At 39.0% G+C, this 16,320-nt stretch overlaps 1 protein-coding gene across 1 annotated transcript in view; it reads left to right on the top strand.

The window, feature by feature from the left end:
* Positions 1–16,320, top strand: part of SLIT3 (slit guidance ligand 3) — an 806,608-nt gene that overhangs the window by 679,408 nt on the left and 110,880 nt on the right. The window contains exons 24-25 of the mRNA XM_048861176.2: positions 5,031–5,102; positions 13,162–13,325. Of these exons, the coding sequence (XP_048717133.1) occupies positions 5,031–5,102; positions 13,162–13,325 (236 nt within the window). The remainder of the gene's footprint in view (positions 1–5,030; positions 5,103–13,161; positions 13,326–16,320) is intronic.

Raw genomic sequence — 16,320 nt, 5'->3', positions numbered from 1 at the left:
TTAGCAGTTGGACATTGATTGTTATACAGATTTCAAGCCAGGTTTGATTGGTGCATTTGGAGAGGAAAAGGTGGTCGGGTGACAAAAGCACAGCCCTACCTGTCAGAGCGTCTGGTCTCTGTTTCCTGTCCCTGTCACAAACATCCCATGTGAGCCTTAACTTCCCCATCTGTAGCATGGGGTTAATACTTAGCTATATCACTGATGTCCTGACACCTAATTAATTTGGGTCTGGATTTCAGAGATGCTGTGCATCTGCAGATGCTATTGACTTTGTCTGGAATTGTGGATTTGCAGCATCTCAAATAATGCCCTGAGTGTTTGCAAAGTGCTTTGAGATTCTTCGATCGAAGGTTATGTAGAAAAGCGAAGTATAATTATTAGGGCTCAGGTGGTCTGGAGAGGTTCCTGGTGGCTGTGGATGGGTGCTGTTATATGGCAAATTCTTAGTCAATTTTCCCACTGGACATGCACTCCTAACCATGTCTCCATTCCCAGTTGTTGGTCACTCCAGGGGTTTTTTATAGCTGAATCGTAATTTAATTTCAGTTTCTACAGGTCATGCCTGGACTGTGACACAAACAAAGGGTGGCTTTTAAAAATTCAAATGCTGGCTCTTGGCTTTTTTTGAAGATCTGCTAATCAAATCTTAAAAGAACCTCAGTCCTGCGCAAAACAACATTAGTGAAATGAAGCCCAAAAGAGAGTCTCTGTCTGTGCTCTATACATTTGGAAACCTCCAGATTGATTTGATTTATTAAGGCCTACAAAACTCTGGTGTCAGCTACAACTCTTGCCACATGTCATCTATGTTGTTATTAAAAATCAATTCTCCAAAGGGGAGAAAGTGCTTCCGAGTGACAGTGTGCAATCTGTTATTGTCATGTATTATCTGTGTTCTCAGGAGAATTTAAAAGAGAAAACATCAGCAAAACAATTTCCACATTTTCAGGGTTGTTGGTGGTGGTTGTTTTTTTAAATATGTGCGATATTTCATCATCTTGAGCTGTGCTTGCCTCTGAAGGTAACTGGCCTCTTTCATGTGTGATTCAGTATCTTTCCAAATCCTTCTGCTTTCCTTATATTTATTCTGTGAACAATAAATAGAATATATGTATCTGAAAATCAGAATACCCATGAATAGGTAATTTAGTTACATGTTTCATGTCCTCTCTCTCTCTCTCTCTCTCTCTCTCTCTCTCTCTCTGGCTGTGCTGCTCAGCTTCTCTGTCTCTCTTGCTTGTATTTTTTTTTATCCTTTTTTAAGAACCCATCTAGCAAGTGCCTATGCACATGCACTACTTTAGGCGCATGAGCAGTCCCCATTGACATGAATGGGGCCACTCATGTTTACTGTTAAGCCCCAGTGTAAGCGTTTGCAGAATCCAGGCCCCAGTCGTTAGCATGACTTTTGCAATAACGTGACGACCCAGTCATGAAATGAGTTACAAAAAAATGTTCCACCAGCTTTACATGTTCAGAACTGCTGCCGAGCAGGATCACTGATAAACAGTGAAATGTAAACTGTAGTTGGGTGCATGTAAATATAGAAAAACATACACTGTGGGAAAGGTACATTCCCATAAATATAGCATACCGTGTGCTTGTAAAACTCCTAGAGCTGCTCTTCCTCTGGACCACTTTGCTTTTATATCCAGTTTATGCAGTATTGTTTAGTTGATTGGCACCTGCATAAATTGAAATGTAAGTGTCCTGGTCATGGGTAGACAGATCTTTTTAAATGATTTAATTTTCATTAATTTTTTTTATTTGGAAAGAACTAATGTGTGTGTATGTCTGGCAAAGTATTTAAAGACAGGTGGGTCAAATGTAACCTAAAATATACAGACACACAACACAGGGTACTTACGATCTCCAGTGACATCTGAGTGTCCTCAACATGGATTGGTTGCTGTGGGAGCCCTTGCATCCAGCCTTTTCGGTGGGTGTTGAGCCCCTCATGGGATCAGGCTTTTATAAGCTGAACTCAGCTTTCATTTAAATATTTACAAAATAAGGAGGCTTAAGACAACCAAGGAAATCAGCTTAAAAGCTTCATTCCCACTGCACCATTGCCTACAAATTAGGCAGCTCCCATTTGTGGCATACAAAAAAATAATGGCAGAGATCAGAAATATAACATAGTAGTGAGCTCATTATAATGGTAATTAGTTCAAGGCCATTATATTCAGTTCTGGCTTTTGAGCACTTAATGAACAGGCCCAATCTTGCAGTCCCTATACCAATAATAATATTTCCTCTGTATGGGCTGCTGGGTAAGGCCCAATGAGTTACTTGTTTTTGGTTTTGTTAGTAAGTGTCCTCTGTCTGGAGATATTGTGTTGGACTGCTCCTCCTTCCTGCTGAGGTGGATTGCTTGAAGATTCAGCTCAAGTTGTCAGTGCCACGAGTTATTTTTGATGGGTCAAACACTTAATAGGATGCTTCAGGGTCAGAACACTGAGAAAACAAGGCTTTGGGGGTACTGGTGCCCAAAGCAGCAGAGAATGCATGTCCAGGAAATCTACATCCCCATACATGGATGACTTCTCTGTTGCAAATCTCAGCAAGGTAACAAGGTTGGAACTAAAGCTTCTCCTTGTCCATGTACACCCTGAGGAAGGACAATAGCAATTACACTCTTTGCCCTCACTGAGCCCTAATGTCCACTGCAGTGCCAGGGACCTCACTGGTTCAGGGAGGTGCGTGTCATTCAATAGTCAGTTTGGCTTCAGCTCAGCTGTGTGTGCACTGGGAAGGTAACACTGTAAAGGTGTAATTCACTAGTGTAAATTCTAGTGAGTATTGCAGTGGGACTAGTGCACGGGAAAGGACATGACATAGAAGGACGACTCAGCCCCAGAGATGTCTTTTGTTTTAAATGAGAATAACTGGCTTCTATTTAGGAGCCTAGATAATTTTTAAGTGATAAATATTACAGCTCAAGTTCATCTGCAACATTGTGAGTCTCTATAAAGCCACCGGAGGAAATAGTAGGAGGTGGTCATTGCATACCGTAAATACCAGAATAAATTAGAGAAGAAATGACTCTCATAAAAGGATTATAAAATATACACACACCAGTTTTCTATTCTGCGTGCTGCTGCTGCAGCTTAGCACATCACTGTCTTTGACATCTGTGAAAGGCAGATACAGCTCTTCCTGTCATCAAGGAAGGGGTTCATAAATATTCTGGACTAGCTACCGTACTTTCTTTAACGGATACGGGCCACAATAGAACTGCAAAATAAATAAAATATTGTTTTAAGATGCTCAGATGCCCTCTTCACCCCTCCTCCCTCTTTGCACAATATCTTGCTGACTCTTCGTTAGAAAAGATTTACAAGATCTGGTGTGTTCTCCCTCCATTTCTGCCGTGATTACTTTTTAGAATCTCTATATCTGAATATATGTGAAACGTTAGTGTGCCAGTAGTTGAAAATGTAGCATAGTCCATGGCTTGGTTAGGACCAATAAAGCCCAAAGCCCAAATTCTCAATGGTGCAGGGAAGTGCGTGTCATTCAATGGTCAGTTTGGCCTCAGCTCCAATGTGCGTACATTGGGAATGCCACTATATAAGTACATGATATGCCCACACTTTGAATACTGTGTGCTGTTCTGGTCGCCCCATCTTAAAAAAGATATATTAGAATTGGAAAAACTACAGACAAGGGCAACAAAAATTATTAGGGGTATGGAACAGGTCCCATGTGAGGAGAGTTTTAAAGACGGGGACTGTTCAGCTTAGAAAAGAGATGACCAAGGGGGGGATATGATGGAGGTCTATCAAATCATGAATGGTGTGGAGAAAATGAATAGGGAAGTGTTATTTACTCCTTCACATAATACAAGAACCAAGTTGTCACCCAATGAAATTAATAGGCAGCAGATTTAAAACAAACATAAGGAAGTACTTCTTCACACAACGCACAGTCAGCCGGTGGAACTCATTGCCAGGGGATGTTGTGAAGGCCAAAAAAGAATTAGATAAGTTCATGGTGGATAGGTCCATCAATCACTATTAACCAAGATGGTCAGGGATACAACCACATGTGCCGGATATACCTAAACCTCTGACTGGCAGAAGCTGGGACTAGACGACGAGATGGATCACTCAGTAAATTGTGCTGTTCTGTTCATTCCCTCTGAAGCATCTGGCACTGCCACTGTTAGAAGACAGGATACTGGGCTAGATGGACCTTTGTTCTGACCCAGTATGATTCTTCTTGTATTCCTTCCCATAGTCTGATGCACGCACTTTTTGGGCCACCTCTTTCAATTTGATTGTAAGCTCTTTGGTGCAAGAAATGCATTTTTGTTTGTACAGCACTATGATCCCTCAATCCAGATTGTGGCGTTTGATTACTATTGCAATACAAACTTCATATATTTAGAGTAAGGACTTACCTTTATTGTAGCACCTTTCAAATAGCATGTTCCACAATTTATCAGAAAAATTCTTCCAGACATCCATATAAATAAAAATAATACAGTTCTTGGAAGAGGTGGGGAATAAAATACTTTTTCAAATGATCTGAGAAACATTTAGAATCCTTCCAGTAAAGACTGTGCTTATACTCTGTTCATACTAGGAAGGTGGACAGGCTCTTCAAAGAACTGATTTCCAAGTATTTTGTCTGGAAGTGCAAATGTGTCTGTCACTGCATATTGGTATACTCTGCTACTGATGTGGGAATGTGGGCCCTGATCCTACAAATATATCTATCACATGGACCCTCGCTCCCTTCTGATGTTCCGCTGTAGTCAGTGTTTAATTTCATCTTTCATATTCCCTCTTTTCCTTTGATTAAAAGTTATTAACATTTTAACAGAAGATAACATTATTTATAAAATCTTTGTGTAAAAGTACAAATAACAAAGCTCTGACTTCGGTGGGTTATGAAGCTAGTAGAGTTTCTACAGTGGGGACAGTTAAATATTGGTTCCAAAAGTAACTATTTGTTCAAAATTTGGGGTGGAGCATGACAATACAGTGTTCTAATGTCTTATTGTTCTTTCCCTGCTCTAGAACTCTTCATGGTAATGATATTTCCAGTGTTCCCGAAGGGTCTTTTAATGACCTTGTGTCCCTTTCACATCTGTAAGTACCCTTGCTCTGAATTAATGTTTTTGACTGTGTTATTTTACTAACACAATGTAGATTATGCTGCTAATCTAGTTTCTAAGCTATTCTGATTTGTGTCCATTTTCTCTCTGCATTTTACTGTCTTTATTCAGACATTTTCTGTTCAAATTAAATCAAATAAATGCTTGGACTACTTGTTATTTATTCTCAAAACATTTTCTTAGGAAAAACAATTGAATGAATAATATGAAGATTTCCTCTTTTATGGCATTTGTGCTAAGACCCAGCATCTAGTACTTTGCATGTAAAATTTAGAGAGCATGATGGTACAGAAGCCTGAGCATGAGACAGGAAGCCACCCACCAAAACATTAAGTAACTTATATGTGGATTCTGTGCATAATAGATATCTCATGTTTTACATACTGGATTTTGTCAATATAGTATCTTGTACATGAACTAATAATTCACATATACTAATAATGAAAGTGAACTTTTTGTGTATTTCATTCCAAACATACATATAAAATATGTTCTAAAAATGACACACTATCCATATATATGAAATATATTTGCTCTTTTCAAGTGAGAAGAAAATCCAAATGTTTATTTTAGTTTTTTCCTCACTTTCTTCCCTCCTTAATGGCCTTGGACCAGTCACTCACCTAGAGATGGACCAAAATTGGTAAACTTTAATCTGTCATCTTTTACTTTTGATTTGTCAGGCTCTAAACTTACTTCTATGGTTTGTTTCAGACTGGTAGCCATGTTAGTCTGTATCAGCAAAAACAACGAGGTGTCCTAGAACCCATTTCATCAGATGCATGGAGTGGAAAATATATGCATCTGATTAAGTGGGTCCTAGCCCGCGAAAGCTTATGCCCAAATAAATTTGTTAGTCTCTAAGGTGCCACAAGGACATCTTGTTGTTTTTCCTATGATTTGGTTTCAGGCCAAATCCAGAGTTCAGATCCAGTTGTGACTTGGGTGTTCAAATAGTTTGCAAAAACAGATTTCTTGAAATTTCCATTATTCAGGATGGGAGGTAGCATGGTCCAATGAATAAGGCATCAGACTGGCATGTCCTGGCAGTCAGGAGACCTGGGTAATATTTAAAATGCATATTCACATTGATAGAAACATTTTGCAAATTTGTGATAAATTTGCCAAATTGTTTTGATCAGGGAAAAAAGAATCCAAAAAGATTGAAATGCTTTGTTCTGATCTTTTTAAAATGAAATGTTTCAATTTTTTTTATTTTAAACAATAATGCCTTCAAAAATGTTTTGTTTCAAAATTTCCTTCAATTTTATTTTATTTGAATTAAGTTCCAACTTGAAATGAATGTTTTATTGAACCCGAAACAACAACAAAAAAATTGACTTTTTTTTCCAGAGCTACCAATGAACCAAAACATTAAATGTTTGCTCGGTTCTAGACCTGGATCCTAGTCCCAGTTTCGAGGTTTTCTGTGGGAGAAATCACTTAACATTGTTATGCCTCAGTTTCCCCTTACAAAATAAGAGATAGTGATACTTACTAAGTGTTACTATTTGGGACAAAATCTTTTATGAACAATTCAAGGGATTTCAACACAATTTTACATGAATTTGAACCTGAGCTTTAACCCTAATTCAGCTTCAGATCCAAATCTCAAACTTTAGCCTGTACCTAAGATAGAGAAAATGTTTAAGTACAAATATCTGTTATACACAAAATGTATTCTATGCTGTGTTCATAGTATAGTAAATTCATTCTATGCATTGTCTGGGGATGAATTCAGGGTCATTGTACCAAATTCCTTTGTCTCTATTTGGAAATTCAGTGACACCTTCCAAACAGGGGAAGCTGGCCTCTAAGGGTATATTTAGAACTGAAATGATAAACATGTCATGTGCCATTTGTTTGGGTTTTCTTCAGAGTTTACATTACATTAAGTGCAGGCACAGCTTTCTTAGGTAAACTGTTCACCCTAGAGAGTCATAAAATCCCCTTTGGCCCAGCACAGTCAATGTAGCCCCTCTGTTTATAAGTATGTGCTGCTGACAGTGTAAAGTACACAAAGCTCAAATGAATGGTAATAAGTAGCATCCATAAAATAATTAAGACCTGTCTAGGGTATAATTTGCTCAGTGAACAATTAAGTTCTACCGTGCAATTGTTCTTGGCTGTTTCTTTAAAGAAACATTTGCCTTCTGTAATTCTAGGAGGACCAGTGTCTTTGACACAGTTGAAGAAATTGAGTTCACCAATAATGCCACGAGCAATTTAAAATAATGTATTTTATGAACACTGACAGATCTCTCTGGGATTCACATATCTCTGAGAGAGTCTGTAGCTGTGGCATTTTCAGATAAATGGAACAAAAAAGTGCCGTGCATCAATTTCATATATCTGGTGAGTGAACACAATTTTACATGTGAGAAACACTTTCTCTGCTGGCAGTGTGAATCCATAGTAAATAGTGGAACTTATAATGGTATTCCTAGGGTGGGAGGAGATGCTGAGTGTTAAAAAGTTGAACAGGTTTAGCCTAGCCAGAACGGTTAGTGTGGACACGCAGCATTGTTACAAGTTACGATGGCTCAAATGGACCATTGTAAATTGCAAAGGTTCGGTTCTCTAGTGTAGACAAAATTTTTCTTTTTTTTTGGTCAAAGCCTTTTGCTGCAGCTGTAATATGGTTTGAAATTGGAAATTTAAAAACTCAGGTCTAGCCTACTCTAATCTACTTTCCAAAGCTGCTCAAATCATGGGGAAAGATTTTCACCAAAATTGCTTTGCAAACGTAACATTCTTTTAAAGTAGCTTTTTGAAAGGTGTATGTGTATATATATAGAGAGAGATAGGATGGTTTATCTATGGAATACACATACTCTTTTTGTACAGAATCTGTGCCTGTATACTGTAACGATCCTGAATACTCTCCAACTGAGGCTTGTCTTCACTAGTAAATTTAGTTTTTTTCTGACACCATGATAAAAATGTCTGAGCTTTATCTACGCTAATTCCTATACTAGTGCTTAAAAAAAGGCTCTAAATTTGATAAGGTAGGAGCAGCCTTAAAGTTGACAAAGCAAGCTTGAGATCTCCCATGAATTCATTCAGTGCCTGTGCATGCTACCCACATCCAAAACTACCTGACCCAGTGGACTACCAGTTACCACTGCCTGGAGAGGTCTTGACCCAGATAGTTTATCAAAAGCATGGTAAAGGACACATTATTAAAAATATGTCTGAGAGACATATATTCTGTACATAAACAGCTCAGATTCATGTCCCTGTTGATTCATCTCTTGTTTACTCAAGCTCATGTTAGATACTTATAAAAATAAACTATGCCCTCCACAGTGCTCTCTATCTCTAGTTCATCTCACCTATAGTTATTTTAATTGCCCTTCAATGAGAAATACTTAAGTCTGAGAGAGGAAAAAATCTGCTCTTCGTTGCAAAGACCTTTAGTGTTTCATAGCAGTATAAGATGATTAACCTCCAGGAATTGTTTTGCTATATTGACCAAAGAAATAAAAGGAGAAGTGAGTGGAAGCAAGCATGCTGTGGTACATAAAAATTAGTGGAAAGTAAAAAATACACTTCTTAATTTATACATCTTATGGAACAAAATTATTCCTAGCATTTATATAGCAGATTCATCTTCAAGCTGCATTAGAGAGATTGATTAACCTGGATGTTTCAATGTTCATTTTGTGATTTCCCTCTCACCTTGTGTGTGTTGGGGTTTGTCCAGTGCTAAATGGTTAACTGTAATTTCTAGACGAACTTTGAAATGTAGGGTTTTGTTTAGCCTTGCACAAGTGGGCCAACGCATTGCAGAGGGGGTCAAAGGGTCATCCCTGGAGTTTTTCCATTGTAAGCAATGGAGCTACAAAAGGGGCTGGATTTGGGGGTTTTCAGGCATTGCTGCTGTGCACATTTAATTTTGATGAATGAGCCCTGGCTAGAATTGAACCCATGAACTCTACAGTTGAGTCTGTCTAGGGCACAGTTGTTTCATTAGTCACTCCCATAGAAATGTATCAACAAATTTAGTGGGGTTTCCTTTCTTAATATCCTGTCTGAACGTTTTTATCCAAAAGAAGCTTGAGTTCAAAACATTATTTTTAAAAATGATTTGTAGTCTGATTCATGGGGTAAAGCTAAAATTCAAAAAGCAATTTGCATCAATGCTGTAATAATTCTTTCCAAGTCAAAACCTCTGTAGATTCTGATACGTTTAAATGCCCAGATCAGTTTACAGTGTTTTAGTCTATTAAAATAAGAGAGTTACATGGCTAAAACCCTACATTGCTTTCAAAAAAGTAACTCCATAGACTTCTAATGTGTGTTTCTTCAAAGCTGATTTTTTTAAACTGCCTTTGGTCAAGCGCTCACATTTTGGCTGGGATTTCCAGGAGCTTAGGAGAGTTGGACAGACAATTCCCGCTAAATGGGAGTTGAGCACCTACCACTGTTAGGCTTCTTTGAAAACCCCAGTCTTTGCAGGATTTTGTTTTCTTTCTTTCCTCCTGCTCCTAATTGTGAGGTACATGGGCTCAATGGCCTGGCTTGATGCCATTGCATCTGTTTCATGTGGGTCTTACCTCCAACATGGATGCATTTCTTTTGTTTGTGCTGCAGCCTCATTGAAATGGAAAAATAGGTTCCATTTATTTCACACTTCACACAGTGGTATTTTGGATGGGACTCACAGCAACTTACGGGAGAGCCTCTCGTTAAAACTCTGCTAGCAAATTGAAGGATGAGTTGGGGTGATTTCCCTGTCTCTGGTGGAGTTATCCCTAAATCATCCTGGCCAGAGATGACCTATCCCTAATGTCTTTCTAAAGAAACAGTGTTTTGCCTTTGGTTTGAATCAGATTGTCCTAAACAACTAGTATTTTTAAAAAAAAATGTCTGAGGGGAGTATACCCTTGCATAGTGGTTCTCAATGGGTGTGCAGAAGTCTCAGAGGGTACATCACCTCATCTAGATATTTGCCTAGTTTTACAACAGGCTACATAAAAAGCACTAGTGAAGTCACTACAAACTAAAATTTCACACAAAGGCACATACACACACACACACACGATTCCAATTGATTTATTTTATAATTTTATAATTATATGGTAAAAATGAGAAAAGCAGCAGTTTTCAGTAATAGTAATAGTTTGTTGTGACACTTTTTTATTTTTAGGTCTGGTTTTGTAAGCGACTAGTTTTTAAGTGAGGTGAAACTTAAGGTATGCAAGACAAATCGTACTCCTGAAAGGGGTACAGGAAAGGTTAAGAGCCACTGGTTTAGCCTAGCACAAGACCTGAACCACTCTACAAATTAGCCAAACTGAACACACTGTTATTCTAGGTTGTTGGTTTGGTTTATCTTGTTTTTTACAGGAGCAAAATATAAATATGTCCAGCAAAGTGCAGCTTAATATAAATTTGTTTCCCTGAAAGTGCTGCCTCCTTCCTTGGTTATAAGAAAACAGTTCTGATTAAATGGGAAAACAAACCAATAGATTCTCCTATCTTGTGGTTGCAAGTACATGCATCTCTGCTACATGGGATTTATCCCAGGCCAAGGGGAAATATATTTGGTTGAACTCCCTGTTTTAAAAAAAACTACAAATCTGAGACACAGAAGTTAAGTGACTTGCCCAGGGTCACACAATGAATCAGTGAGAGAGTTGGAAACAGAACTCTGGTCTCCAAACTCCAACAATGATGTTTTAAATATAGTTGGCAGCAATCCATAAATAACTGTAACACTCACAAATATAGCAGCCTCTGAGGCACAGTGGGTTATTTCACTAACCATCCAAGTCTGGGAATCTTTATTAAAGTGTGACTTGGATTACAGCCTTAAAGTAGGTTTGAGTGTCTCAAGCTAGTCCCAGTTTTCTCATGTGTGCTGTTCGCATCACCGGACTACCACACACAAACTTAATAGGAACTGTTTGCTGGCTGGAATGAAAGCAATGTCATGTTTCAAAAGATGAGTGCAATCCCAGAGTTTTGTTGAACCCTCATTAATGCATGGTCTGTGAGGGCTATCCAGTCCCTCTTTTTTAAAAAAAAGAAAAAGCAATAAATTCACTATATATTTTTATTAAAAAGTAAGCCAAAGAAAAACAGACATCCTTTTAGAAAATGTTCAGGAGAATGGTTGTCTCTCTCATGTGGAGATGCTATTCCTTCTTTCAGCTTGTTGCCTGAATATCTCCAATTCAAATCTTAAAGATTTTTATGTAAAAAGTTACTTTTAGCAGATTTAGATTGTATTTCACTTTCATTATTGAACAGGAAATCTGCTACTTATTTTTTGTGCATTTCATGGTAGTTTGAAAAATGGAAATGTAACAACTCACATGCCTGATATTACCCATCTCTACAGTTTTAAAAATACAAACCAAAACTTGGTTTAAAAAAAAAAAAAGAGAGGTCTTTCATTAATGCATTTTACAACTTTAGACCCTAATTCATAAAATAGCCCTTTCCAGGAAGAGTTCTCAAGTTTGTGCTTAAGTCCAATTGAAATTCGTTGTTTCGATCAGACAGCTCACCTCGTGTTCTTGCTGTCCCCTGATTGGCTCAGCACATAAGCATTTCCCCAAGAATACCTAGATGTTCAACATTAAAACTTGGTTTCTGCAAAAATTTGTGCATGTGACATTGAAAGTTGTCACCTGCTAACTTTTGCCAGTAAAACTTGTTTTTTCATTAAGCAAACAAAAATGGGCATGACCATGACTAAAGCAGATGCATTTAAAAATTGAAATAATCATTTACAGAATCGTTACATTATTTGCTGATATCCATCAATAATTCACTCACTCACCCTATCCTGAACTGTTTTCAGAGTAACAGCCGTGTTAGTCTGTATTTGCAAAAAGAAAAGGAGTACTTGTGACACCTTAGAGACTAACCAATTTATTTGAGCATAAGCTTTCGTGAGCTACAGCTCACTTCATCGGATGCGTACTGTGGAAACTGCAAAAGACCTGAACTGTTTTCCTTGTTATTTAGATGACTGTTTCTGAGGTAGAAAATGTGTCTTCACAATTAACAAGCAACTGCAAACTCTTATTCATGAGTGTAGTGCAACTGCCTGCAGTGGGGTTACTTCTATAAAAAAAAAAGTGTCTTTGAAATGATAACTAAGCAAGACAGCTCAACATGGAATATTATTATTCAGGCCATAGAGTTTAAACAAGAAAACAAACAACACCTGAATTTTGTCAGGTTAAAATAATAAATTTAGAGAAACAGTGTGTATAGATATCGCTCAAGTGGAAATGGGCTAAATTTCTTGAATAAATGATCGGTAGTAAGTTATTCAACTCTGCTTAGTAATGATGAGAAGAAAGGTGTGAGAAGGATTGTTGGATGAGGTTAGCCTTAAGGAAGGAGCCAGGGAGAGAATGTTCAGTCAGAGAGGCATGGGGTCAGTGTTCTAGGGATAGCGGAAGATAAAAGGCTCATGACTGAGACTTGAGTTTTGTCTACACTGGAAACTGAATGACAAAACTTTTGTTGTTCAGGGGTGTGAAAAAAACACACACACCCCCGAATGACAAAAGTTTTGCTGACAAAAAGCGCTGGTGTGAACAGCGCTTTGTCGGCAGGAGCACTCTCCTGCCGACAAAATATCCAGCCTCAATGAGCAGTGGTAGCTTTGTCGGCAAGAGAGCGCTCTCCTGTCTACAAACAGTGGCTACACTGCACACCTTTTAGTGACACAGCCATGTTGCTAAAAGGTGCATAGTGTAGACAAAGCCTTGGAATGAACACAAATGGAGCAGTGAGGTGAGAATGAAAATCTGATGGCCCACTTTATGCTGAATTCTAATCTACCATTATGACTTTTGCCCAAAAACATCTTCAAAGGGCTGTTTGGAGACATCAGACATTGAAATTCTGTTAAATATTGAAGGATTTTCTTTCCAGCTCTTTGGAATCAAGTTTTCCAGTTATTTGGAAAGTTTAATGTGGAGAGTTGGGTAAAATGTGCCATTTGGGGCAGAGGGGCTATTTTTGCTTCCAAGCAAAGGAACTAGTTCATTGTTTTACATCACCAGGGCTCTAGGTACCAACCCCTTGAACTGTGACTGCAGTCTGCGCTGGCTTTCGGAATGGGTGAAGGCAGGGTACAAAGAGCCAGGGATTGCACGCTGCAGTGGGCCAGAGGACATGGCAGACAGACTGCTGCTCACAACACCAACCCATCACTTCCAGTGCAAAGGTAGGAGCAAGCTGTTTGGCTGAGGTCTGTAAACCATTTGATTGAGTGTCATTGCTTATCTTGTGTAAACAGCTTTATTGGTAGAATATCGCCAACCCACAGCTTCAACAATCGTGAGATATTAAAACGAATTTAGGGCTCTCTCCTTTTTTTTTTTTTTTTTTTGCCTTGTGGTTTCTGAGCTATTGAAGACCACTTGGGACATGTTTTCAAACTTTTCTCCACTCACAGAATGGCTAGAAACGTCATTGTTTACAGTGAAAGCTGATATTCTCATGCAATCACTTAGCTCTGGCAGTTGGGGCTTTAAGGGAAGCACCAAATCTCACATGAGTTAGCAACACTGTCATTACATCAGATAATATAATTGTAAATTACTGTATGGAATGTCATTTTAGGGATAATTAATCAAATAATTTATTTCCAGACCCAAAAAAACTTGGGTAAGAGAAAGTTTATGCAGTAAGTAATTCTACATTTTTTTAAAAATTAGAATGTTATAGTTATAAAAATAAGTTTGAAAGCTGTAGGAAAGAAGTTGCAGGTGGAAAGCAAATATGTTTTGATAAGGACATTTGTACTGAAGATCCACAAACAACTTGAACTCCAACCCTAAGTCCTACCAACTCTAGATCAGTAACTGGGTGTATTAGATGTATTTTATGTTGCAAGATCAGGAGAGGATGCAGGTATATGACTGGAGTGATGGAATATAAGAGCTATATGAGGAGAAACTGATTGAGGAGTTATAGTGAGGTATATAATATGGAGGTAGAATGAGAATGAGTGGGCTTTCTGACTTAATGAAACTGTGGACAAATAAAGGGGATATGTTTGTGTTTTTTGCTGTCAAAATTGTTTTTGGAATGTGAAATGTATGTTTGGGTTGCTAGCCTATATGTGAAGACAGAAGTGTGAAGAAGTGGATTTACTATTTAAGGTAATAGAGAAGAGGGTCTGTGGTTGGAAATTAAGGGGAAATGACATCATCTTGTTATTTATCTATGAAGTGCCATGTACACTTATATGTAATAATAAATTATAATAATGTCACTGGCTTAGCGGGATGATTGTATAGCAGCTGGGATTAAACTGATTGCTGAATAGAGGACGAGTGTTGACAATGGGCTAAAGTTAAGGTTGCTTCCCAAACCAGAGCTGACTTTTTTGACCTTCCATCTTCATTTTTAATAACTAGAACATTCAAATTCAGTTATTTTAAAAGTGATGATAGCTTTAAGACAGCAAATCATAATCAGACCTCTCTGCTCTTTGCTGAGTTTATAATTTCACTGCTGAGAGTTACAAATATTCCTAAATAAACACCCAACAATGTGCTAACTTTCACAAGGAAAAATGAAGAAAACAAATGTGGCATTTGTAGATGAAGCTATTTTTGAAATATGATGCAGCAAAAAAAGTAGCTAACTTTTTATTCTTGAAACACTCATATTTGGAAATTGCTTTGCCTGATTCTCCTTGAAGCATTCTCCTGAGGTCACCCACCACATGAACCAAGCAGCAGTCTGTGGACAAATAGAGCCGCTGGTGTGCTGGCTTAGAATGGAGAGAGTTTCCGGATTCCTCCCACTGTGTTCCTCCCCCTCACTCAAAACAAATGTACAAGACTTATCAACTTATCAGAGCAATCTGTCACCCCCATACGCACACTTACACCCCGATCCTGCAATTGCCTGTGTGTGAATTCTGTCCTTCACCTGTGCAGAGCCCCAGTAAAGTCAGTGGAGCTCCACAATCAATTGCAATTAAATCCTAATAAAAACAATCTCTTCATTCTAGCCCACTACCTTCCCCTCATTATTGCCATATTCCTGTCGGTCACAGCACGACAAGGCTGAACAATGACACGCAGGACTTTCTAAATTAATGTGTCTTTTGTCAAAATTGTGGTTTAACCCAATGTTTGGACTAAAAGCCAAATGTTCACGTCTTGTCTCAGAACAGTGCAAACAGGACCGGACTTGAGGCCCAAGTAGTTCAGACTCAGCTCTGTGTTTTATTACATTGTCCTCCTTGTCTGCAGCACTATTGGAAAGGACTGCACTAGACTGCGAACATTTTTGCTACATGGTTTATAAATCAAACCCCCAAGGGCAAAGAAATAGGCTACTTAAGTGCCGGAGCTCTGATTAGCTCCTTCATTGATTGGCTTTGATCAATGCCATAGGGATGTACTGTGTGCGTGTGTGTGTATGTGTATAGCTATATATATATATATAGTGACAAAGTTCCTCCTCTGCCTTGGTGGGTCCTGCGCTTATTGGCGGATTTTCTCGCCTCAGAGGTTCACGGCAGCCCTCACTTTGGCCACTTTCGTGGCTCAAATCTGCCATTCACTCAGTTAGCCTCATCACTAGCCAGCATGGGGAGAGGAAGAAGAACAATTCCCGCAGTCTCTGCTGATCCACCTAGTGGATCGGGGAACAGGCCAGAGACCTTCCCCTCTGGAGGAACCCACGGTCCAGTTCAACTCCTCCAGTATCAAGTAGGGAGTTGGGGGGATGGGAGGGAATGCGGGCCCACCCTCTACTCCAGGTTCCAGCCCAGGGCCCTGTGGATTGCAGCTGTCTACAGTGGCTCCTGTAACAGCTGCATGATAGCTACAACTCCCTGGGCTACTTCCCCATGGCATCCTCCCAACACCTTCTTTATTCTCACCACAGGACCTCCTTCCTGGTGTCTGATAATGCTCGTACTTCTCAGTCTCCCAGTAGTAAGCCTTGTCACTCTCAGCTTCTTGCACCTCTTGCTCCCAGCTTCTCGCATGCACCACAAACTGAAGTGAGCTCCTTTTTAAACCCAGGTGCCCTGATTAGCCTTCCTTAATTGATTCTAGCAGCTTCTTGATTGGCTGCAGGTGTTCTAATCAGCCTCTCTGCCTTAATTGTTTCCAGAAAGTTCCTGATTGTACTGGAACCTTCCCTGTTACCTTACCCAGGGAAAAGGGACCTACTTAACCTGGGGCTAATATATC

The sequence above is a fragment of the Caretta caretta genome, chromosome 8 (genome assembly GCF_965140235.1).
Source record: "Caretta caretta isolate rCarCar2 chromosome 8, rCarCar1.hap1, whole genome shotgun sequence".
NCBI classification, from domain to species: Eukaryota; Metazoa; Chordata; order Testudines; family Cheloniidae; genus Caretta; species Caretta caretta.
This window is presented reverse-complemented; position numbering and strand designations above follow the sequence as displayed.